The 24,089-nt window shown below is 43.5% G+C and overlaps 2 protein-coding genes across 2 annotated transcripts in view; both read left to right on the top strand.

Annotated features, from left to right (window-relative positions):
- The window catches only part of LOC140291454 (uncharacterized), a 392,957-nt gene that overhangs the window by 277,902 nt on the left and 90,966 nt on the right, over positions 1-24,089 (top strand). The window lies entirely within an intron of this gene.
- On the top strand, positions 6,577-23,611 carry LOC140295343 (NLR family CARD domain-containing protein 3-like). The gene is made up of 6 exons (XM_072379651.1): positions 6,577-6,677; positions 7,704-7,782; positions 7,945-8,071; positions 8,313-10,059; positions 14,931-15,093; positions 22,458-23,611. Exons 1-6 carry the CDS (start codon positions 6,610-6,612, stop codon positions 22,995-22,997), a joined length of 2,724 nt encoding a protein of 907 aa, XP_072235752.1. The 5' UTR covers positions 6,577-6,609; the 3' UTR covers positions 22,998-23,611.

The raw sequence follows: 24,089 nt of genomic DNA, 5'->3' as shown, positions 1-24,089 counted from the left end.
TATCCTCATACAGCCACCACAACAACCACAGGTTGGGCCTGATTAGTACTTGGATGGGAGACCGCCTGGGAATACCAGGAGCTGTAAGCTTTTAAGCTTCTCGAGGCTTATGCAGTTGTGTATGTGGAGAGGAGCACCTGGGAGAGAACACGCCCCTGGGGGAGGCCGGTGCTGATGGTCTGTGGTCATATTTATTTTCTTCAGGATAACTTCTATTAAATGGAACAAACTATCCATCCTTCCACTTGCTTTACATGGTTACAGGGACATGGTTAGAGCTTCTAGTGTTTTTATAGCTGTGAAGCACACTCACAGACCTGTACAGTGGCTTTAGGCAGCCAGACACAATTATAAATAGTTTCTCCTTCAGGTTAAATCCTCCAAAATGAACCAGCAGGAAGGAAATCAGTCAAATAAATTCACTTTTCAATCTTTGTCAAAGACTGGAAATGAGCGCACACACAAACCTCATTTAGGTCACTCTGTCATATCATCTTCCAGCACTGCTCAGCTCACAGTGACTTCATCTGTCTGAATTCTTCTGGATAACAAAAACACACAAATATTATTGTCTCACATTAGTCTGCAGACTGTTAACAGATCTAATCAAATTGAAAGAAGTTCATAATCAGCTTTTATAAGTGAATTATAAGCTAAAGGCTTCCTGTTTGCCCCAGGTTAGGGTTAAGCTGATCCGGGTCAGGGGGTAAGTTGCACCGTCTGGGGGTAAACTGACCGTCAAACTGAATCTAAATCAAACCCATAAGAAATTTCAACCATAACTTACCTCTTTGAAAAACTGATTTAAAAGTCCAGTTTTGTTTTGTAAGTGGTCATATTAATTTTCTTCAGGATAACTTCATATTAAATCTGATAAACAAAAAAAAATGTCATTAATGTTGGAATCTTCCCTGAAACAGAAATGCTGAAGTGGAATGAATGAATAAATGTCCCCAAAACTTTCCATCCTTCCACTTTCTTTAATTCATGGTTTCAGGGGCACTGGAGCCTATCTGTCACAGAAACTCTTCAACATTCCAGCCTAATAACAAGTCTGAAACTAAAGCAAAAACTGCAGCCCCAAATGAACATTGGCATGATATAGGCTGTGTCAAATGCAAGTCTACTGGGACAACCAATTTAACCAATTTAAAACAAATGTGTATCTCAGCTGCAGGAGTCAAACTTTGGGATTCTCAACATAATGATTTAAAAGGTTTTTCAGATGTTTTCCTGTTCAAACACTGGACTGGATAGTGTAGTGTTAAGATTGCCACATTTCATGTGGGTGACCTGGGTTCAAATCCCCTGCATGAGAGGTACTGCTACCTCCAGTAGGGGTACTTCGGCAAGGCCCCCTTACCCTATCTGCCTACCTGTAAGTTGCTTTGGATAAAAGCGTCTGCTAAATGCATAAACATATACAAAAAAATGTATGAGGAGAAAACAATTGGACATTAAATAAGACATTAGACAGTGGAAGGAGCTGCACCCATCTGTCCCAGACAGCCCTGATGGGAGCAGGCTGGTCAGATCTTTCTCTGGTGTCTCTGTTGTTCTCTTGATATCATTTGAAAGTACTGAAGTGACATTGTTGCTCGAAAATATTTCTGCCTGTCGATGCGTCCCAGAGACGATCAGTGGCCTCATTGCAGGATCTGTGCACTCCAGCAAAAAGAAGAAGCATCCAGGTGTTCCTCATCAGTGTCTTTCCACATGTTGCCATGGACTTTTGTTCCTTCAAGGTTTGACTCTTTTTAATGGCATAAATGGCTCAAAACATGTGTTGATGTCACTGATTCTGGTCACAGCAAACCCTGTGATTCCAGGAGTCATTTTGATGACGTCTGCAGCAGCTGCCCTGCCATCATGTACATCATGAGGTACTGAGCTCCAACACATCTTACCATTTTTGGACTTGAGTCTTTCAGCAGGAGCAGCTTCAGCACCGGTGACCTCCTCATCAGATGAGTGTCTTCTGGATGATATTCCACTTTGTCTTCCTCCTCAGAAACCTGCTCATCCGTATCTCCATGCTGCTCTGTGTCCTCTCCCTCATGTTCACCAGAAATATTACCCAGAACTTCTCTCACTGAGAATCTTCTTTTCATTTTGGCATGCTGCACATTGGAGATGTGCACTCTGCAGGTCACCAACTCCACACTGAACTGAGCTCACATGTGTGGACATGCCCGTCTTTGCTTGTTCTGCTTCTGTGCAGGTAAACTGGATAACAAGGCAAAATGAGAATCCCCTAAAGCTCACATGATGAGGAGAGGAGCTGGCTGTCAGTGTGTTGGCTGACAGTGCACTGATGATGTCATCTGTGGCTCTAATTATTGCTTTACAATCTTATTTTTGTAACTGGGTCGAAACCGACCCTAACAACACAGAAGTCATAATTTCAGCCTGAGCTTTTTACAATTTAGTTTTATTTTGGTTCCTGACAATAGATAAATCAACTCCAGTTAACTGTAAATATGAAAAACTGTGGTATTCATGTCTCATCCCATCATCACCATTACAGCACCGCTGCTGGAGCTGATACAGACACACAGGAGACTTCTAACATTTTATCAGTATCAGTTTTACACAGACAGCAGGATCCAGGATGACTCTGATTGCTGTGCAGACCTGAGAGATGTCACCTTGATGTGTTCACAGTTTGTCACATGATGACAGATGTTGTCTCCCTGCACACATCTGGTGCATCTGTCGCAGCACTAAAACTACAGAGCTCCTGCACAGAACAAATCCCAGTTTAAACCGTGGTTTTGATATATTTTCTGGTGATTATCAGCGACTTATTCTGTTCCATCACTGTGAGTCTTCCCAACATTAGGACTGCTTTCAGCCTACATGGATGGGACAGTAATGGGTGGTGTTTCCATCAGCCGGTGACAGACATAACAACAAAATAACGAGACAGAGACGAAGAGACTGAGCGTGGCGTCTGTGACAAGAAGAGTCAGAAACTAATGACATGGATAAAAGTGAACTCTGCACACAGCAGATTCAGAGCAGGAAGTTAGTCCTCACCCATCACTGTGTTTAACTGTTTGAAGCTGTCGGCTGGAAGAAGGATTCTTGGCAAATGTGTTGACAGTGTAGATTATCTTCAGTAATTCCTTCTTCATCCAGTTTAAAATCACAAAGATTTATGATTCCTCAGATCAGATGATGATCCGGACTCTTGCATTAGCTCTCTGATCTCAGTGAGACTTCCTGGTTGAACAAAGGTTACTTTAAATATAATATTAGATTTTAACTTAGTAACTTCAGTAGAAGACATGTTGATCGATGTGTTTGAGGGAAGTTACTTAATATCACTAAAGTTTCCTGAACTTATCAAGAAAAGCTCAGTTTTCTTGGTATTACTTTGATAGAATTATTTGGATAAATTTATATAAAGCTTTAAGTAAACACTGGTTTTTAATTGCTCTTAAACTCTTTGTTGGATGTATATTTCAGAGTTTAGTTTTACTCAAGCTGAAAGTGAAACTAAACTTCCATCTTTTTGTGACGCAGGTTATTTTCTCCGTCTGAAGTTAATAGAAGCTATTTTTAATGTTTGACTATAATATCTGCTGTTGGCAGCTTAGTTCAAGCAGAAACAGCCACAATCTACAGTTCCTGAGACATTGTCTTTTGGAGAGTGCCTTTCTGCCATTGGAGCTGTTGGTCTCAGAGAAAAGCTCTATAAGTTCTCAGCAGTCAATGCACTTCTGATGTTTCAGTCACTTCTGTCTGTAACCGAAGGACTCCACAACCTCCTTCAGAAAGAGACTGTAGACCTGGCAGAAGCTTTGATCTGCAAACAAGCAGTGTGTGACACACTTAAGGGCAAACGCACAGATGCATTTGCCACAGAGCTGCATGAGAGAACCAAAGCCCTGTACCACACCCGCAGTATCTGTGGGTATCAGATTTTATGCTGGAAGAAACTGCAGGTTTCACACACTGAAATAAAAACAACTCACGCATTGAAAAGAGAGTTACTTTTCCCTTGTGTGGATAGGATGGTTGGCAGGGCTACTGAAAGGCATCCAGGCATGCAGTCCTGAATATGAATCACACACTTGAATGAACTTGCAAAACACAACAGCATTGACCTGAAAACAAAGTTTCTGGTGGTCAGAAACTTTCTTGCCTGGGAAACAGAAGCTGGATGTTCATCCACAGATATATTGTCTGTAAACAACCTCCTTGATTCTCTTACCATCAGCTGATTTAAATGTTAATCTTTCATCCATCATAAACAAACTAGATGGAAAATACAGGCTGAATCCAGACAAACAGGTTCATTGCAGACCTGTAGAAGCATCTTTTGTCACTCTGTATGTTTTTTTTTCCATCAGGTGACTCTGTGGGTTTGTCTTTTCATTGTAAGTTTTACTTTTACAGTGATTTCACAGATTCAACCTCCTGCTGTCCTTATAATGTGAGTATTGATGTTTATTATAACAGTTACTGAATAGGCACAAATATGGAGGAAATTATTTTAGTGTTTTCACAGACAACCCTTGCTTTATTTAAGAATACATTTTCTAAAGGAAAATAATTTCCTGGTGCAGGAGCTACTGATACTGCAGCCTCTCTGTGAGCTGTTGCCCTTCAGGCAGATTTCATGTAAATGTTCTTGTGTCATAACTGAAGGTAACTTAGTGGCCAATATAGATACATCCCAGGTCCCCAAAGAACGATGAAACAGTTTGATCAGAAGGTGAACACAATGATATTTCATGGGTAAAATACTCAAATTTCATATCATTTTTGGATTTCCAGTCATAATATCAGTGAGTCCTTTAAAACAGATGCCTGTGTTTTCTTTAACTCCACATTGTTCTGAGACTGAGTCAGAGGAGGAGGAGTCTGACAGCTTCTGATGCTTCAACTCCTCTTTCAAACCCTCGATCTTATTGTCTCAGATTACAGACATGTTTCCCTCTCTGAAGGCAACCATCCAGGTTACCCTAACAGTGCCTGTGAGCAGCTGCTCATTGTTAGCTGTTTGTGAAATTTTGCGCTTGTGCGCTACGTTCACTCACATCCTGTGCATCTCTGGGGGCGTTTTTCCTGTTTTTTTTCACACTTTTGCAACTAAATATTTCAAACTGTCAAAAAAACCCACAATAAAAATATCACCTGATAAAACAGGTTTTAGTGGTGTCTATAATATAACTTTCTCTATATGAAAAGTTTCTTCTGAAAAGTTTCTTGTTTCATTTTTACCTTTTATTGCATGTATTAATTTAAAATATCTGTTTTATTTCATAGCATCACTTTGCTGAGACTCCAAAAATACAATTAATAACAATAATGATTCAACTGAGACTGATATGAAACAGAGAATCAGAGCCAATCAGAGGAGCAGCTGATCTTTTTACAACCCAAATGATGGAGAGGAGGATTTGAGTTGATGTGCAGATGAATGATTTGTGTTTCCTCTGCAGATGAAGGTAGAAAGTGTGTGTGAGCTGATGTGAATTCAGCAGCATGGATCAGTGTGAGGACACTAAAACCACTCTGTGTGGGGAACATGAGAGCCAGAGCAAAGCTCAGAGGTGAGATGAGCATCTCTAACTGTCCATGACTCTTCTCCATGTCAGAGCTCAGCACTCACATCACCAAACCACCTTTATTCACAGGAACCAACCAGAACCAGAACCAGAACCTGAACCAGAACCCAGCTGTGTGTCCTTTAAGAGTGATCAGTCACATGATTTCTTGATTCATTTTCAACATGAAGTTCCATCAGCCCAACAGTGAGTATCTGTCAGTATTCAGTGGAGGCTGCATCATGTTTCAGATGATAAGCAGTTTTCAGCTGAATTACTTGAGATTTGGATCAGTTCTTGATGTCTCTGATGAGACTAATTAGCTGCATCATGTGTGTAATGTGATATTTTAGTTCAGTCCTGCAGCTCTTTATTAAAACAAAGGGAGAATATTGCTGAATATCTGTCCACTGATGTGGCTTTTTCACAGGATGCTGATTATGTAGTGAACAGGGCGGCTGATGTAGAAATATTACGTTCTCACACGTTGTGTTTAATGAAGTCAGTTTAAAACGACCTTCTGAAGAAACAAGAACAAAATGACCAAATCAACCCAGTAATGTTAGTAACTGATCTGTTATTAATTCTCTCCTAATAAACCTGCTCATGTTATCTGGTGAAAAGATCTATTTTTTAATCTGACACTTTATATTCCAGAAAAATCAAATATTTCAAAGTCAGTGTTTTCCAGTGTGGTGCAGCTGTAGTTTGTGTCTGAAAGAGCAGAATGAATCTGATCACACAAACAGTAAAGACTGAGTCAGAGAACCACACTGAAAGCTCAGAGCTTCAGTCTTCCTGTTTTCTCTCAGGTAAAATTACATCCAGCTTCCAGTTTCACACACCTGCTGACGTCTGCCTGCAGAGTGGCAGAGCTGCCACAAGGGGGAGCTGTAACATTGTTCCACAGCAGCCACACTGACTCTCTGACAGGCCGTCTCACTGCAGACTCAAACACTATCACTGAATACTTTAGTTTGAAGAAATCAAGTGTTTTTCTGTCAGGATCCAGCAGAGACTCAGACCTGGACCTGAACCCAGCTGTGTGTCCATGAAGAGTGACTGGTCGATGGGTCCTCCTCTTAACTTCAAATCAGACCAACATCCATCCTTTCAGAGGTGAGCTGAGTGTAAATGTTGTAACAGAGTAAAATGTAGCAGAGTCAGTTTGATCAGTTTTTATTCCAACATGAGTTTAATGTGAGCTCAGCTCTGTTTCACATCCATTTCTATGTTCATATGTGAAGCGGTGTGTGTTGGATGTTTTCCACAAACACAGCAGTCAAAGAGGAAAGAATGGATGTTGGAGGAGGTGTTTCTGAGTGTCTGTAGGACACCAGCTGGTCCAGCAGGAGTCACCTTTGTGCTTTGGCTCTAACGCAGTGTAGGAAGTGTGAAGCAGCTGACTTCCAGAGTAAAGTCAGGTCTGTTTTAGGTGGTTGAAATATAGACAAACAAACATGGTTTTGAATATCTTATAAGAATTTCAAAAATATCCTTTTAAATGTTTTGTCATCACTTGTCTTTTTGTCTTTTGAGTGCAGTGCTGAAATTATTTTGTGTTCTTTAGGAAGAAGCTGGAAAAACCAGGCTCACCTGAACCTAAATCCAGCTCCAAGTGCCAGAAGACTGACCGATCTATAAAACATTCTCCAGGGAAAAGGCTCCACCCAGATGTTCAAAGGTACTGGAATAGTTTAGAGATGACAGAAAGAAAATAAAGCATTTAATTTATTTTTTACATCTTCAGTACAACTTTACTGACAGATAAAGTTCCTTCAGTGACGACTCTGTTTTAAACATCTATCTGTCTAACACTGGGAACATACCAGTATAACCAGTCTGATGCAAGCACACACTGGCTCTGGCTGCCTTGCTCCAGGGCACTTCAGCAGGGAGGGAAAGCTTTCTGAAGGGGTTGCTGAGAGCTGTTGGATCCAACCAAAGTGAGCTGAAAGCTCCAAGCAGCTGCAGACTGAGCTGTTGATTCTCAGTGGGATCAGCAGGACGAGTAAAGCTTTCCCACTGCAGGGAGTCCTCTGATTCACTGTTCACATCCACACATCACTTCATGGAGCTTTACCTTGTGTTTGTCTCTGTGTGGACAGACAGAATGTGAGCTCATTCTTCATGATTCCTCCACAGAGTGGACCAGCAGAGCTCAGAGGTTCCCAGTGGTCAGTCTGCCCAGCAGCATCAAACACAGCTGGACTCCATATTTATGGTCTGTACATGTACAACAGCTACTTTTCCATCTATTCTGTTCACAGTCATCTCCATGCTGCACTTTGTAGACCAGTGGATTGTCAGTGTGTCCAACATGGATCTGATGTTTGGCTCCATGATTGCAGTCTGATTGGCTCATTCATATAGTATTCTGTTCCAGCTGCTGGAGGACAACATGGTCACTTTTGTGAAGGAGGAGCTGAAGAAGATGCAGAAGGTTCTGAGTCCAGATTACCCAGAATGCTTAGAGAGACAGAGGGAGGATGAGGATGAAGACAAGAGCAGCAGCAGAGAGGTGTTAGTGAAGATCACAGTTCACTTCCTGGGGAGAATGAAGCAGGAGGAGCTGGCTGACCGTCTGCAGAGCAGTAAGAGGATTTCTCTAAAGATTTAACCTTCTGGATAAATGACACATTTACTGATGTCTCAACACACAGAACAACACATGTTCAAATTCTCAGATAAATAAAAAGTTTGAAGATTTTCTGTGTATATTATTGACTGATCTTATTTGTCGGGTTTATTTAGAACTTTTTGACCCAGTTTGCCGACATAAATCTGCTCTGAAGAAGAAGTTCCAGTGTGTGTTTGAGGGGATTTCTAAAGCAGGAAACCCAACCCTTCTGAATCAGATCTACACAGAGCTCTACATCACAGAGGGAGGGACTGGAGAGGTCAATGATGAACATGAGGTCAGACAGATTGAAACAGCATCCAGGAAAGCAGGCAGAGCAGAAACAACCATCAGACAAGAAGACATCTTTAAACTCCCACCTGGAAGAGATGAACCAATCAGAACAGTGATGACAAAGGGAGTGGCTGGCATTGGGAAAACAGTCTTAACACAGAAGTTCACTCTGGACTGGGCTGAAGGCAAAGCCAACCAGGACATCCAGTTCATGTTTCCATTCACTTTCAGAGAGCTGAATGTGCTGAAAGAGAAAAAGTTCAGCTTGGTGGAACTTGTTCATCACTTCTTTACTGAAACCAAAGAAGCAGGAATCTGCAGCTTTGAAGAGTTCCAGGTTGTGTTCATCTTTGACGGTCTGGATGAGTGTCGACTTCCTCTGGACTTCCACAACAAGGAGCCCCTGACTGATGTTACAGAGTCCACCTCAGTGGATGTGCTGCTGACAAACCTCATCAGGGGGAAACTGCTTCCCTCTGCTCGCCTCTGGATAACCACACGACCTGCAGCAGCCAATCAGATCCCTCCTGACTGTGTTGACATGGTGACAGAGGTCAGAGGGTTCACTGACCCACAGAAGGAGGAGTACTTCAGGAAGAGATTCAGAGATAAGAAGCAGGCCAGCAGGACCATCTCCCACATCCAGACATCACGAAGCCTCCACATCATGTGCCACATCCCAGTCTTCTGCTGGATCACTGCTACAGTTCTGGAGGATGTGTTGAAAACCAGAGAGGTAGGAGAGCTGCCCAAGACCCTGACTGAGATGTACATCCACTTCCTGGTGGTTCAGGCCAAAGTGAAGAAGGTCAAGTATGAAGGAAGAGCTGAGACAGATCCACACTGGACTCCAGAGAGCAGGAAGATGATTGAGTCTCTGGGAAAACTGGCTTTTGAGCAGCTGCAGAAAGGACACCTGATCTTCTATGAATCAGACCTGACAGAGTGTGGCATCGATATCTCAGCAGCCTCGGTGTACTCAGGAGTGTTCACACAGATCTTTATAGAGGAGAGAGGGCTGTACCAGGAGAAGGTATTCTGCTTCATCCATCTGAGTGTTCAGGAGTTTCTGGCTGCTCTTCATGTCCATCTGGCCTTCATCAACTCTGAAGTCAACCTGATGGAAGAACAATCAAAGTCTCAGGAAACAAAAACACGAAAAGAGACTCTCTTCTACCAGAGTGCTGTGAACAAGGCCTTACAGAGTCCAAATGGACACCTGGACCTGTTCCTCCGCTTCCTCCTGGGTCTTTCACTGCAGACCAATCAGAGTCTCCTACGAGGCCTGCTGACACAGACAGGAAGTAGCTCACAGACCAATCAGGAAACAGTCGATTTCATCAAGGAGAAGATCAGTGAGAATCTGTCTACAGAGAGAAGCATCAATCTGTTCCACTGTCTGAATGAACTGAATGATCGTTCTCTAGTGGAAGAGATCCAACGTTACCTGAGTTCAGGAAGTCTCTCCACAGATGAACTGTCTCCTGCTCAGTGGTCAGCTCTGGTCTTCATCTTACTGTCATCAGGGAAAGATCTGGATGTGTTTGACCTGCAGAAATACTCCGCTTCAGAGGAGGCTCTTCTGAGGCTGCTACCAGTGGTCAAAGCCTCCAACAAAGCTCTGTAAGTACATACCCGGTTTAACCACTTTTAGTAGAGTGGCAGCCAGGTGACGGTAGTTGACTGTGTGAAACCTTAAAACCCTGCCCTTCCACTCATTCAGAAACAAGAACAGGTCATTCTACAGCAGAATTTTCTAATTTATTATTTCCCTGTGAAAAGTTCTACATGAATGGTCCTTGGGGATTTTCTGTGCCAAGGTCACTAAGCTGCAATGGCCTGTTGCTCTTCATCGTAGCTGTAATTTTGTCATGAACCTTGGTTGTTGTCGTCACTCACATTTATTACATTCGGATGAGTCACGCTGCTTGGCGCTGCTACTCGTCCTCCCTAGCTGCCATAGCTAACCCTCTCAGCATGATTGTTATCTCTAATGTCAGTTGTCCTTGTATTTTTGTGTAAATAATTTTGTATATCCATGTTTATTACTTGCAGTAATAAGTGGCAATTTACTGCTCTGACGACCAGACCATAAGCTTTGTAATTGGCTAACACGTTGCCTTAATTCGTTGGTCGGATTGTATGATTGACAAATCAATATAGATAGGTTTAAAAGATGGCTACTCATACGAAAAAAACAAAACCCAAATAAAATAAACAGAAAACTTTGCTTTTAGTCCAGGGCACAGCTGACTCCATGGGTGGGCATGGCTCCCCAATGCCCGCCCATGCTGCCAGGACTGTGTAAGTACAGATATAGAGGGATGTGTATGAATATACTGCTGTTATTTTTATAGGAGAGAAAGTCACAGATTACTACTGATTTAATTATTTTCTCCTCAGACTGAGTAGCTGTACCGTCTCAGATGAAGGATGTGCAGCTCTGTCCTCAGCTCTCAGCTCCCAGTCCTCCAGTCTGACAGAACTGGACCTGAGTATCTATGACTCAGGAGTGAAGCAGCTGTCTGATGGACTGCAGAGTCCACACTGTAACCTGGAAACTCTCAGGTCAGGTTTCTCTGCTGTTTCAGCTTCATATAGTCTCTATGAATGCTCTATCCGGGTCGGGAATGAGATCCTTCCCCAAGTGGAGGAGTTCAAGTATCTCGGGGTCTTGTTCACGAGTGAGAGACGAATGGAACGTGAGATTGACGGGCGGATCGGTGCGGCGTCTGCAGTGTTGCGAGCTCTGCACCGACCCGTCGTTGTGAAGAAGGAGCTGAGCCAGATGGCGAAGCTCTCGATTTACTGGTCAATCTACGTTCCTACCCTCACCTATGGTCACGAGCTGTGGGTAGTGACCGAAAGAATGACATTGCGAATACAAGCGGCCGAAATGGGTTTCCTCCGCAGGGTGTCTGGGCTCTCCCTTAGAGATAGGGAGAGAAGCTCAGTCATCCGGGAGGGGCTCGGAGTAGAACCGCTGCTCCTCTGCATTGAGAGGAGCCAGATGAGGTGGCTCGGGCATCTGGTTAGGATGCCCCCTGGGTGCCTCCCTGGGGAGGTGTTCCGGGCACTTCCCACTGGGAGGAAACCCCGGGGGAGACCCAGGACACGCTGGAGAGACTATGTCTCTCGGCTGACCTGGGAACGCCTCGGGGTCCCCCCAGAAGAGCTGGAGGAAGTGGCAGGGACGTCTGGTTTCTCTGCTCAAGCTGCTGCCCCCACGACCCGACCCGAAAAAACAGAGGCATTATGAAACATTAGCTGTAATCTTAAACTCGCCTTTAATGGCGGCACAAAACCTTTCAAGAACAATAAATAAGTGGCTCCGCTAGCAGAGGTTTCTATTAAATATTATCAAACCAAAAATCTCTCCAAACGGGAGGAACAAAACAGGCTATGAAACACTTACCATGGATTTAATAAATACATAAGCTATGACTGTGAATAATTTACAAATAAATATGCTCTGCAGGAGAGTCGCTCGACTGCAGGCTTGAGGCGAGACTGTGACAAGAAGGCTAGATTGAGGCTCATGGCAAGAGGCAACATACTGGCACAAGACAAGGGAAACACAGACTATTTGAACACATGAGGGACCAAGGGGAACAGGTGGAAACACTTGGGAATCAGGGAAGACAATCAGACACTTGACACGGGAGGAAGGGCAAGATACTTGAAACGAGAGGGGAAAGTTAGTGATTTTTCAAAATAAAACAGGAAATGACGAGACAAAGTATTTAGACAGATTAACACATTTGTGAAGCTGTTAATGTCCAGACAATAAAATGAGCTGTTGTCAGCGCCAGTACAATAATCTCCACTTCACCTGTCTCTCCTCTCAGATGATTTGTGAAATAATGACATTGAGATTACATCACGGAGATGATTGCATTATCACAAAGGGAATGATGTGCTGATAAATGTTCTGCCTGAAGCTCTGAAGTCAGCCCCACCATCAATCTGATGGGATTAGTTCCTAAAGTTTGTTCCCCATGAAACCCTCTGCTGTTTGAATCAGATTCTGAGACTGTCTCTGATAAGATGCAGTTCCAAAGTGAAAAGGCTCAGCCACCATGTGGACTCCATGTTTCACTCTTGATGTGTCTTTGAGCATTAAAAACCACCGCATGGACATGATCGCAGGCTTATAAACCTGATGTTCCCTATAAGTGGTCTTTCAGTCCACAGTCGGCATTAGAGATGATTCATTCTGATCCCAACTGTTCTTTTTCTCTGTAATTGTCTCCTCAGACTGAGTAGCTGTAACCTCTCAGATGAAGGATGTGCAGCTCTGTCCTCAGCTCTCAGCTCCCAGTCCTCTAGTCTGACAGAACTGGACCTGAGTAACAACAACCTGCAGGATTCAGGGGTGAAGCAGGTGTCTGCTGGACTGAAGAATCCAAACTGCAGACTGGAAACACTCAGGTCAGGATTCATCAAACTGTTTTTATGAACAGCTAACAGAACACCTGTGGATGGTCTTTGTATGATTGTTACAGCAGCTTTTGGCCTCTGACACCACAGGGATTTACCTGAATCTGGAACCTGGCCCACAACCTGAACCTGGAAGAATCTGGAAAGTCTTTTTTGGGTCATTTGGTCAGTTTTCTTTGGGCTGTGTTATCATCCAAAAATGTACAATGAAGATTCATGCAAAGTTATTTGAGTGAGTTGTCCTCCTGAGCCCAACTGATGGGCGGGGCAAACAAGTTGTAAACAAGTGTTGTACCTCGTTCCTTCTAACTTACCTTATATGCATGACATTGCGTTCCCTTTCAGTCGATTCACTCAGTACAACCCATATAGTAAAGGACATATATACACACCCTGCAAAGCAGCCGTCACACCTGGGTCAGAACCAGCACCCTGAGCGACGGAAGGGCCTGTCACATCCAAGCTTTAGAACCGAACAAAAGTGTGTGATGATGACCAACTGGCTGCAGCACAGACATCACCCACAGAAACTCCTCTAAACAGGGCCATGATGCTGCCACGCCCCTGGTTGAATGAGCTCTGACACCAAGAGGTGGAGCGAGACCCCTGCTGCTGTAAGGTAGAGAAATAATTTCTACAATCCAATGAGACAGTCTCTGCCGAGACAGAGCTTTGCCCCTGGCTGGATGGACAAAACATGCAAACAACTGGTCACACAAACACACAATCTGTTTGCGGTCAATGTCAGCATGCAACGAATGCACTGGGCACAGGGAATGTAACCACCTCTGCTCCTCAGTTTCAAAAGGAGGGGAGTAGAAACTTAAGAGCTCCATAATAATGAAGCTGTAGTCAGATGGAATAACTTGAGGTAAGAAAGCTGCATTTGGGCATAAAGTCACCTTAGAGCCATCTGATGGAAACTGAATGCAAGACATGCACTCTCTGTGCTGCTGACTTGGGATCAGTGAGTTTTTCTGAGAATTCACAGAAAACCCCATCGTCTGGATGTGAGACCAAACAAGCGATAAGTGTGCTGCAACTTGCTCTCTGGAACTCTCTGTGAAATCCCAATTGTCCAGATATGCTAGGATGCCGATACCCCTCTTTGGAGAGCTAGCGCTGCTTCAACACACTTCGTAAAGGTGCAAGGAGCGAGCGACAGACCGAAGGGCCCCACCAGGGATCCATAGGACAATGCCCTCGAACACAAACCTCAGAAACTGTCTGTAGTCTGGATTAATTACTATGGGAAAGTAAACGTCTGTGAGATCGATTGTTGCAAACCAATCTCCCGGGCCGACTGCGTTCAGCAGCTGCCTGAACTTGTACGTTCCTCTGTATTTGTTCAACACTCGCAAGTCCAAAACAGGGCGGAGCCCCCCTCCTTTCTTTGGAACAACGAAATAACGGCTGTAGCAGCCTTTGTTTGCCTCCAAGGTGGGAACAACTTGTATTGTTTTCTTTTCCAACAGAGAGTTTATTTCCTCTCCCAGAACTCCCACTGCTCAGTTTCCTACAAAACATTAATTTACAACTCAAATGTAATGCGCTGGTTTCATGTCGGAAATGTAGCCGGTAACCCATAGCAACGGTTCTTGCTATCCACGGAGTGGGCGCAAATGTGCACCAGAGAAGCAGGCAGGCTGCCAAGCAACTGACCTGTAGAACTGTTAGAGGTGATCTTTGTGTGGACAACATTGGCTGACTGTCCTCTCGGTCACGCACAGACTTTTTCAATACAAAATGCACTCTTTATTGAAACATCTGGAACGTTTACACAAGCATAGGTAACTTTTGCTATGAGTCCCTAATGCTAATACACCCGAACTGAGGGCAACTTGAGGCAACATAAGTACACTTGTGTGAGAGGGGAAATTGAGCTTGAGACACTGTGTCAGGGGAACACAATGTCTTTTGGGACACGGTCCAAGAACTGAACAAAGATGGAGCCTCTTGGGTGGCAGCAGTTGTGGGGTAGCCACGTCTCCCTGCAGCTGAAGCTCTTGTCTGTGCAGTTCCACAGCTGGAAGGTCTGTGGGTTCTTCTCGCAAGAAGTCGTCTCTCTGCGAGCATAGGCTGACCGGAAGGAAATTTTACCAGGGTTTTGCGGCTTCATTGACTGGGACCCTGTACCCACGGAGAATGCTGCCCTCTTCACGGGAGGCGGCGGTACTGCAGGTTTGTGAGCACTCACTGCTGTGGGTCTCACATCGCGTCTGGTAATAACACTACGCAGCACTTCGGTCTGCTTCTTCCTCAGATCAAACTTTGCCTGTATGGCAACGAGTGATTGTCCATGTATCCAGCTGATGTATCTCTGCTTCAGAGCTTTTTGAGCAGGAGGAGGGGACAACGATACAGCAAGATGAATGATGTGTCATCTTGGCTTGCTGGCGCAGCAGCGGTGGCGGTACATTGACCTGAGGACAATACGTCGTAGTTGTCATCTGGCAAACTGCTAAGGACCACATTAAGATTTCTGTTTGTGCTGCTATTTTTTTATTATAAAATTAATAACATGGGATGGATTATGAACATAAAGTTTATTTTATTCTGTAACATCTTAAATAATTTGAGGTTTGTAATGTGAACCGTATGTGACGTGGAAACCCTACACACCTGTACAAATTAAGTTTTTCCCATTCATTAGCTCCATAAGTATTTTGGCACAGCCTTCAAGACAGCTGGCAGGTGAACAATGCTTGTCGCACTATTATCTCCATATAGCACTTAATTTGCACAATAAAGGCTTTCATATTTGTACCCGTTGTTATATGTTTGATGATTGAAGAAACTATCGGATTTTCCAATTTGCACATTTAATGACTAAAAGGACCATCATATCTATTGTGTGCATTCCTTGTGGAGTGTTGTGAGGTATGCTTGTCAATAAGATTCATACTTAAATAAGGGGCGGCTGTAGCTCAGGAGGAAGAGCAGTCGCCCACCAATCGGAAGGTCGGTGGTTTGACTCCGTTGCTTGTCGAAGCGTCCTTGGCAAGTGGCAAGACATTGAACCCCACGTTGCCTCCCAGTGAATGCGGCCACTCACCCCACACATGTGAGTGGTCAGTTAGACTAGAAAAGTCCATTTACCATCATTTCTAGTATTTTGTGACTCATCAAGATTTTATGTATTGCATGTACCGTGAGAATGAAATCATGAAATATTTGTTGTGTTTATGTCTTTAAAGCAGTTTTCATCATGCTGTAAGAATTTAAGGGAATAATGTTACTAATCACTGTCATTCTGCTTCCAACTGAAAATGAGTCTCGATGGGTTGAGCACGGAAGCTGGCGACAGAACGCACAAGCCTCAGGCTCCATCAACGCTTTCCTGGCGTGGACGATCCCCAGACAGACGGGGCACGCTTCATGCTGGTCCTTCTCATTAAGCAATAAACTGCACCCCTGAGGACAGGGGCGAATAGAGGAGTTTTGCTTCACTATTTTAGCCTGGTGCTCATAGCGAGACAGTAAGCTTGTCACCAAAATGACAACCTGAAACCAGCTGAAGCAGTGACTAACACCAACAAGAGTGGTAATTCAGAGTTCGCTGTAGCCTTAAGGGAGAACAAGGCTAACTAGCAGAAACTAGGGAGTCTGAAATCAACAGAGGCGTTCTTAGCGAAGTGAAGAGCATAAGAACTGAGGAGTCATTCCTGATGACTGTATATACAATGCAAGTGGGGCTGACTCACACGTCATTTGCCTGAAGGCGTGACTCGAGGTGTCTTCTGCCAGGGCATGATATCCCATCCTACATGTGTTGAATCGACTGAAAGGAAACTCCCATTAACAATATATGTTTAATACCATGTACATTCAATCTGTTAATTCTATTCAACACAGTACAATTCAGTTACAGTACACGTTGTAAACATTAAGGATAAGACACACACACAGCCAGAACATTGGAAACAATGTCTTAATACAGCTCCAATCACATTAAGCTTTAATGTAGACCTGGTTCTAATCAACTCTGAAACTCTGCCACCAAAAATCAGCTTAATTGGAAGCAAAGTTCAAAGTTTCACAAAGACATCCCTTTATTATAAGCCCAGACATAAAATGATGTGTGTTTGAACGTTGTAACAGTTTGATCCAAAGCACTGAAGCAGCAGAGGTAAATACATGGAGTGATACAGCTCCAACAGCCTGCACACGCTCCCACAGAATCAGACCAGTTTCTGGTGGACCATCACTTTTTGGAACAACACCGGTCCTCAGCCCATCGCCCCGATACTGTCCTTCTGCCACCTGATGTGTTGACTCGTTTATGATGCCACCATTTCTTTTTTTACCTCTGCAGGGTCCTTTGTTCAGACTTTACAGAGTTGATTCTTCTGTTTCTTTTTTTTCCATCCAGCAGCTTTTCTTCTGTTTCCAGAACTAAGATCAGCAAATAAAACAGATTTAATTTTCTCTGCTTCACTGATGAGCGTCTCAGTTTCACATTTGTTAAATCAGCTTCTTCTTTACTGCTGCTCTCACTGTGGTGCAGACCATATTTTATCTGAAAAGGACTCAGTAGGGGAGTGTCTGCATGTATTTCTGGCTAAAATAGGAAATCAGGTTCATCCATGTGTGTGTAGTTTGATTCTAACTTAGATTTATGAAGACACAAAGTCAGTAATGTGAGAGAGTTCCAGTTTCTCTGAACATTTAATGATATTCAGCTTCAGTTTCAGAGCAGTTCTCTCAGAGTTTCTGTGTTGTTTTGTGTGTCTGCAGCCTGTCAGGCTGTCTGATCACAGAGGAAGGCTGTGCTTCTCTGGCTGAAGCTGTGACCTCCAACCCCTCCCATCTAAGAGAGCTGGACCTGAGCTACAACCATCCAGGAGACTCAGGAGTGAAGCTGCTGACGGCTGCACTGAAGGATCCACACAAACTCGGGTATGGAGAGGCCTGCTGCAGCCACACACAATGTCTGATAGAGGAGGAAGAGCTGGAAACATGTTCTCTGTCCTGCACTCAGCCCTGTGTTTTTGCTTCCTGCTGAGTGTTACATGAACAATCACACATGTAGGAGCCTTTTTCCTTTGCTCACAGCAGAAACACTGGTTGAACAGAAACAGCAGATATTTGTGGATCTTCACAATCACCTGTATCAGAGACGCTAAAATCACTCAGTCTCTAATGGTCAGTACAGGAAATGAGAAGCATTTGAATCTTCAGGATGTTTGAAATGACTCTGATCATATATTCTCTGTTACTGATCCTGCCGTGACTCTGGAAGACTTTTCACAGTGTTTGAATGTTCCTGCTGACAGATGTGGCCCTTATAAAAGCACAGAATCAGAACCGGATCCAGTCCTTGGTTCTCCACACAGCTCTCTGAAGCCATCCACAGCAGAGACAAAGCCTGGTCCAGCTCTGCTTCATTTCTCCTAACAGAACGGGCAGTTTGTCCGTGCTGGGCAGAAGGAGAACTGTGGGTATATGAAGGGACATTTCTTCAGATCCTTTTCAGGCAGCTGTTAGAATGAGTCACATTGTGTTAGAAAGTGTAGCTGTGTCTCCACAGTGTTGCTGTTGGACTGTGTACATCCTCTCTGCTCCACAGGGAGCCATGATCTCTGATAGAGGCCCGTCTCAGTGGCCAGTGTGTGTGCACTGAGTGTGTCCTCTGTTAACGTGGTTCTGTGTTGCTGTTCAGTCTCTGTGCTCAGGTGTTCCTCCACAGCTGATGCTCGTCTTAAGGCCAGAAAGCTCTGCATCTGACTGTGTTTGTGTGTCCCAGTGGCTGATGTCATTGTGTTAGTGTAGTGTGTAGCAGTCAGACTGTGGAAGCAGATGAGCTTTCTCAGAGATCACACAGTACCAGGTCCAAAGAGTTCTGCCCTTCTGTGGTTCTGACCGTCCTTCCAGATGAGAACCAAGTAGACCAAAGTTGAACTGGAGCTGTGTTTGATTGTTCTTCATCCCATCTCTGGCTGGGATGAAGAAAAAAAAAGAAAATGTTGCAGACAATCCAATAAACACTATCCAGGGAATTCCAGAGAAACAGGAAGAGAGGGACACTGGGGGAAGGAGAGGAAGAGGCTGGAGGCTTTTTGGTCTGTTTCAGATTCCTGTAAAGTGATCAGGCTGAAATAAATTATTCTGATTCTCATCAATAAAATCACAACACCTGGCAGCTGATATACTTCCAATGACTATAGATTCTCCTCTGATCTTATTGTGAGCCTTTAATGTTCAGTATGGAGGCTGGAATGAGGGGAGTGTTTCTAGTCTAACTTTTCTAGATGAATGTCTTCCCTTGGCTGGCTGTGCAGCATTCAGATGGACCAATGGGTCTGAGAAAGGATCTGGATGTTTGGCTGCCCTGGAACATACTGAGAGGAGGAGTCAGCAGAAACAATGTGACCATCAGGAGAGACCATGATGTCAGAAACTGAAGTGATTTTATTAGAAGTTTTAAAGCTCATATTTGGATTCAGAAATGAGTGAAAAATCAAAGTGAAAATTCTTCCAAACTTGAAGAATTGAATTCAGAGACAGAAACTTCATCTCCATAATCTGACTGCAGACAACATTTGGTGCTTCTCAACTTCAGCAGGAGCTCAGACAGATTTCCTTGCATCCATTGGGCCTCATACAAGAACTGTTGTATAAACAGATTTGTTCTTAAGTCGTGCGTATGAGTTATTTAAGAGAATCTGCACATTCACCAATGTTTTCGTATTTTAAGTTTTCTTTCAGGTACGACCAGAATTTACGAGTGATCCAGACCTGTCGTAGGAGTTATGTAGTCCGCTTAATAATGTACTAATTAAATAATGCACTAATTGAAGGTTAATTTGACTCTGTATATAACAAGGCCAGTGCCTTGACTGGACTGCCAAACATAGTCGGAGCAATAGACTGCACAAATAGACGTGTCAAAGCACCTTTGCTGTTGTGGAGCGCACTTGTGAGCTGAAGGCCTGGTGTGTCGTGATACAGCGGGGAGGGGGGAGGGCTGCTCTATGGAAGGCATGCTGCTTTTGGCGCAATATTGCCATGAACAAGTTTCTCCCACTACCTGAACCAGCCCAGGCAGACCAGAAGGTGTGGTGCCAGAAGACCTCCCTCATGGACCGCCCCATCAAAGTGCCATCATGATGAGGCAACAAATGATTTCACGGCTTTAGCTGCAGTCATCGAGCGCCTGCCCATGGCGAGATGTTTAAAAAAATGTTTAAACCATTTTCATATCAAGCCATTTTTTCTTTTTTTTCTGTGACATTACGAACTACAGGTGACACGGAATTAACAGCAGTCGTAATTACTTTCTTCGCTTTAGCAGGTCCCATAATTCCACTGGTGACACTGCTAAAAATGACAGATTTTCCTTTTTGGATCTCTGAAAGCAGAACTTCAATCAAAGAGCCCGTAAAGTTGTTCTATTTGCGCCTTAATGTCATTCTCACGACTCAACACTTCCTGACACAGGAGAACGGAAACGTAGCCTTATATGGTATTATGCTGGGCATGGAATATGCAAATATACTATCCTCGTGCACGTGCACATTCATCAATAGGCGCATTCCCACTGTAGGAACATTTTGCAGTTCCTATAACCTTTTCAGGAATAGGGCTGTTTTTTCGCGCAATCGGACATACAGGAACTCGGGACCACGGCCCTCAGTTCCTAGAACCATTTTAGCTCCTTCTCCGAGGCAGGGTCCTTTCTGGGTTCCATAGAAACACATGACGTAGGTGTTTGGTGGTTGGTAGCTATGCCACTTGTCTGAAATATTTATTCATATGACATGTAACAAACGACGCATGTTTAATAAGTTAAACTTGCATGTCGTCTCCTTTGTCTGCGGCGCTCTGCTCTCCTTCTTTCCTTCATGAAACGAAGAAGTATCACCTGCTGCTCGATTCTTCATCTCCTGACTCTCTGTGTGCTCTTCCAGCCTCCATCTGAGACGCCTGATGTGATCATCCATGATTAATATCACCGTCATGCAGACCGTAAACACGGTGGATTCCTCGCTCTACATGTTAGCTTCTTGGTGTTGTTGTTTTGTTTTCTTCTCTCCTTACTTTTCGTGGGTTTTGTTTTGTTGTTGAGTGGCGCTACAGTAACACGTCACTGTCGCAGACGGTTACGTCACATCAGTCCCGACCAAGGTCCCCGACTTATGTGCAAATGCAAAATGAAACTGAAATGACTAAATTCGAGGTGGACAGTTCATAGAACTGCGTTCCTAGAACTCTGTGTCCGAATGCGCCTATTTACGCAGGTCGTGTACACACTTTTTCCAAAGTTAAGAGCGTTTGTTGAATCTGACATGGCGTGTTCGTACGAGACCTTTTTCCGAAAAAAGTGAGAGAAATTTAGAATAAAAATACAAAAATGTTCTTGCATGAGGCCCATTGTTCTTTTCTTTCATCACTTTATTTTCTTTCCTCCTTTTTCTGACCTCTGACCCCCCTCCTCCTTTCAGGGTGGAGCCTGCTGGAGAACGATGGTTGACACCAGGTCTGAGGAAGTGTAAGTGTGTTCTTCATCTGATTCATGACATCCAACCATCTTCACACTGTCACATCTAGGGCTGGGTATCAATAAAAAAATTTCGATTCCGGTACCAATACCGATACCAATTTTATTATATCAATTCTAACAAAAAGGAAATTACATTCCACATAACAGTACAAATCTTCAGTTTTATTTTTCAGCTCAGTATTTTTCCAATCCAAGCAGTTTTCTTATGGAAAAAATTAACAACAAATAATTTCCACTGCAAAACAGTTGCAAACAAGTGACAGATTGGTGTCTAATACTACGTCTAATCCTACATACCGAGGATACTTTTCACTGAACAGTTTTTCTTCAGAAAAGTCAACATGTCTGCTTTCTGCACGTATGAAAGTTGCAGTAACATTAAGATTACTGCCAGATTTCGCTGAACGTTAATTTACCTTAAATTTACTTTAAAATGCCACACACTGTGCCGTCCTCTGTACTCTTAGATGAAGCAGGATCTGTGCTGAATGCTGAGAGGAGGATGGTTGCGGTCAGACCTTCTTGCAGTAAAACACGGAGCAACTTTCTGCTCCTAAATTGATTTTGTGCACGGTAAAATAATTAATTAAATTAGTCGTGTTGCTTTCCTTAGCAACAAATACTTTTTGGCATATGTTGCATAGCGCACTATTGGCGTCAATCTTGGTGAAATGGAGTGGCATTGTTTAACCGGTTTGACAACATGCACACAACTACAGTTCCTGACGCAGATACACGTGAATCCCGTCTGTGGGTGTAACCATATTTTCCTGAATGTTGCAAAGTGTAACGTTAATACAGCCAATCGAGGGTAGCATGATCAGTTCTTCATCACATTGATCAATCTCTGGGTACCAAAACATGGCACCGAAAGACGAGGCATGTTTTGATAAGCGGTACTACCGAAGCATTTTGGTTGGTGCCTTAAAAGAACCAAAGTTATATACCCAGCCGTAGTCACATCACTCATTGATCAAAGTGAACAGATGATAGATCAATAACTGCAGCTGGATTGTGTTTGTTCTCTCCATCAGATTCCTGTCAACTCACAATCGACACAAACACAGTGAACAGAAAACTGAAACTGTCTGACAACAGCAGGAAGGTGACACATGTGGAGGAGTTTCAGTCATATCCTGATCATCCAGACAGATTTGATGAGTGGTGTCAGCTACTGTGTACAAATGTTCTGACTGGTCGCTGTTACTGGGAGGTCGAGTGGAGAGGAGGAGTTTATATATCAGTGAGTTACAGAGGAATCAGAAGGAGAGGAGACAGAGACTGTATGTTTGGATACAATGATCAGTCCTGGCATCTGAGCTGCTCTGATTATTTTGGTTACTCTGTCAGGTACAATAACCGAGAAACACCCATCCCCTCCTCCTCCTCCTCCGCCTCCTCTGTCTCTCACAGAGCAGCAGTGTATGTGGACCATCCTGCTGGCACTCTGTCCTTCTACAGAGTCTCCTCTGACACACTGATCCACCTCCACACCTTCAACACCACATTCACTGAAGAACCTCTGCATCCTGGATTTGGGTTCAGGTTATGTTCACCTGTTTCCTCAGTGTCTCTGTGCTGAGTATAAAGAGTTTCCTCCTGTCAGAGAATCACTGTTGAACAGATAGTTCAGTCTGTACATGTCTGTCTCTTTCACTCAGAAACACCTTTTCAGATTCATGGATTCAGTCAGTTTCTGTTTGAAACTCTTCTAAATGATTCCTTGGAAACTTCTTCCTCTTGCAGTCCTTTAAAGATGGAAGCTGCCATTCTTCCAGGATGTTGTTTTTCTGTGTGTTTCCAGTCAAAGCTTCACACAGAATATCAGTATGTTGTGTTTCTCTGCAGCTCCCTTCCACTGAGACCATTCAGTTCATGTCAGCTGCAGTTAGTTTGCTGCACATGTGACAAACTGTGATATCAGAGAGGAATCACTGAGCTGCAATCAGCCAAGATGAATTTCCAACCTGCTGACAGATCTTCACTGATTCTGCTCCAATGTTTCAGGACTCTGGTTTAAACTGATAGAATTACTCAGTTCTGTCAGAGACAGTCGAGTTCTGTTCGAAAACTTTCTTCCTGCCCCTGGTTAACTTGTCATAGGCGTGATGACTCTGTGATGACACCAGCAGAGAGTTTGACCAAAGCCTGTCTCATACATCTCACTAAGACCTCAGAAAATTGGGTCAAATTGTTGGGGGGGGGGGGGGGGGGGGGTAGATGTGTCTTTCTATTCAAATGTGTTTTAGTTTGTTTCAAAAGCTTTTAAAAAAACATGGATCATATAAAGAAAGCAGCAGAACTGAGTGTTTGTGTTAATATGGTGTTATCTACTCTAAATATTGTTTTCATTCTATTTGTTCTGTTTCCTGTCTGTCTTCTCTGCTAATTATTCACAATAATAAAGCTGAACTTCAACCTAAATGCAGCTGTGCTTCCTTAAAGCGTAAATGATTCAATGAATCTGATGCTGATGTTTCACAGAGATGTTACAACATTGTTGTTGGTTTGATTGTTGAAGATTTGGATCATATATTGATATCTGACTGGACTTATTTACCCCATTAAATGTGTAAATCTTCCACCTCTCCGTTAAAACAAAACTTGTTTCTGCAGAGAGAGTTTTATTCTGAAATAACTGAGTCATGCTTTTCTATCAGGATCCATCACAGAC

Source organism: Leuresthes tenuis, unplaced genomic scaffold (assembly GCF_036924035.1).
Source record: "Leuresthes tenuis unplaced genomic scaffold, fLeuTen1.0.hap1 SCAF_1, whole genome shotgun sequence".
NCBI classification, from domain to species: Eukaryota; Metazoa; Chordata; class Actinopteri; order Atheriniformes; family Atherinopsidae; genus Leuresthes; species Leuresthes tenuis.
Note: the sequence above shows the minus strand (reverse complement) of the source record. Positions and strands in the feature narration are given on the sequence as shown.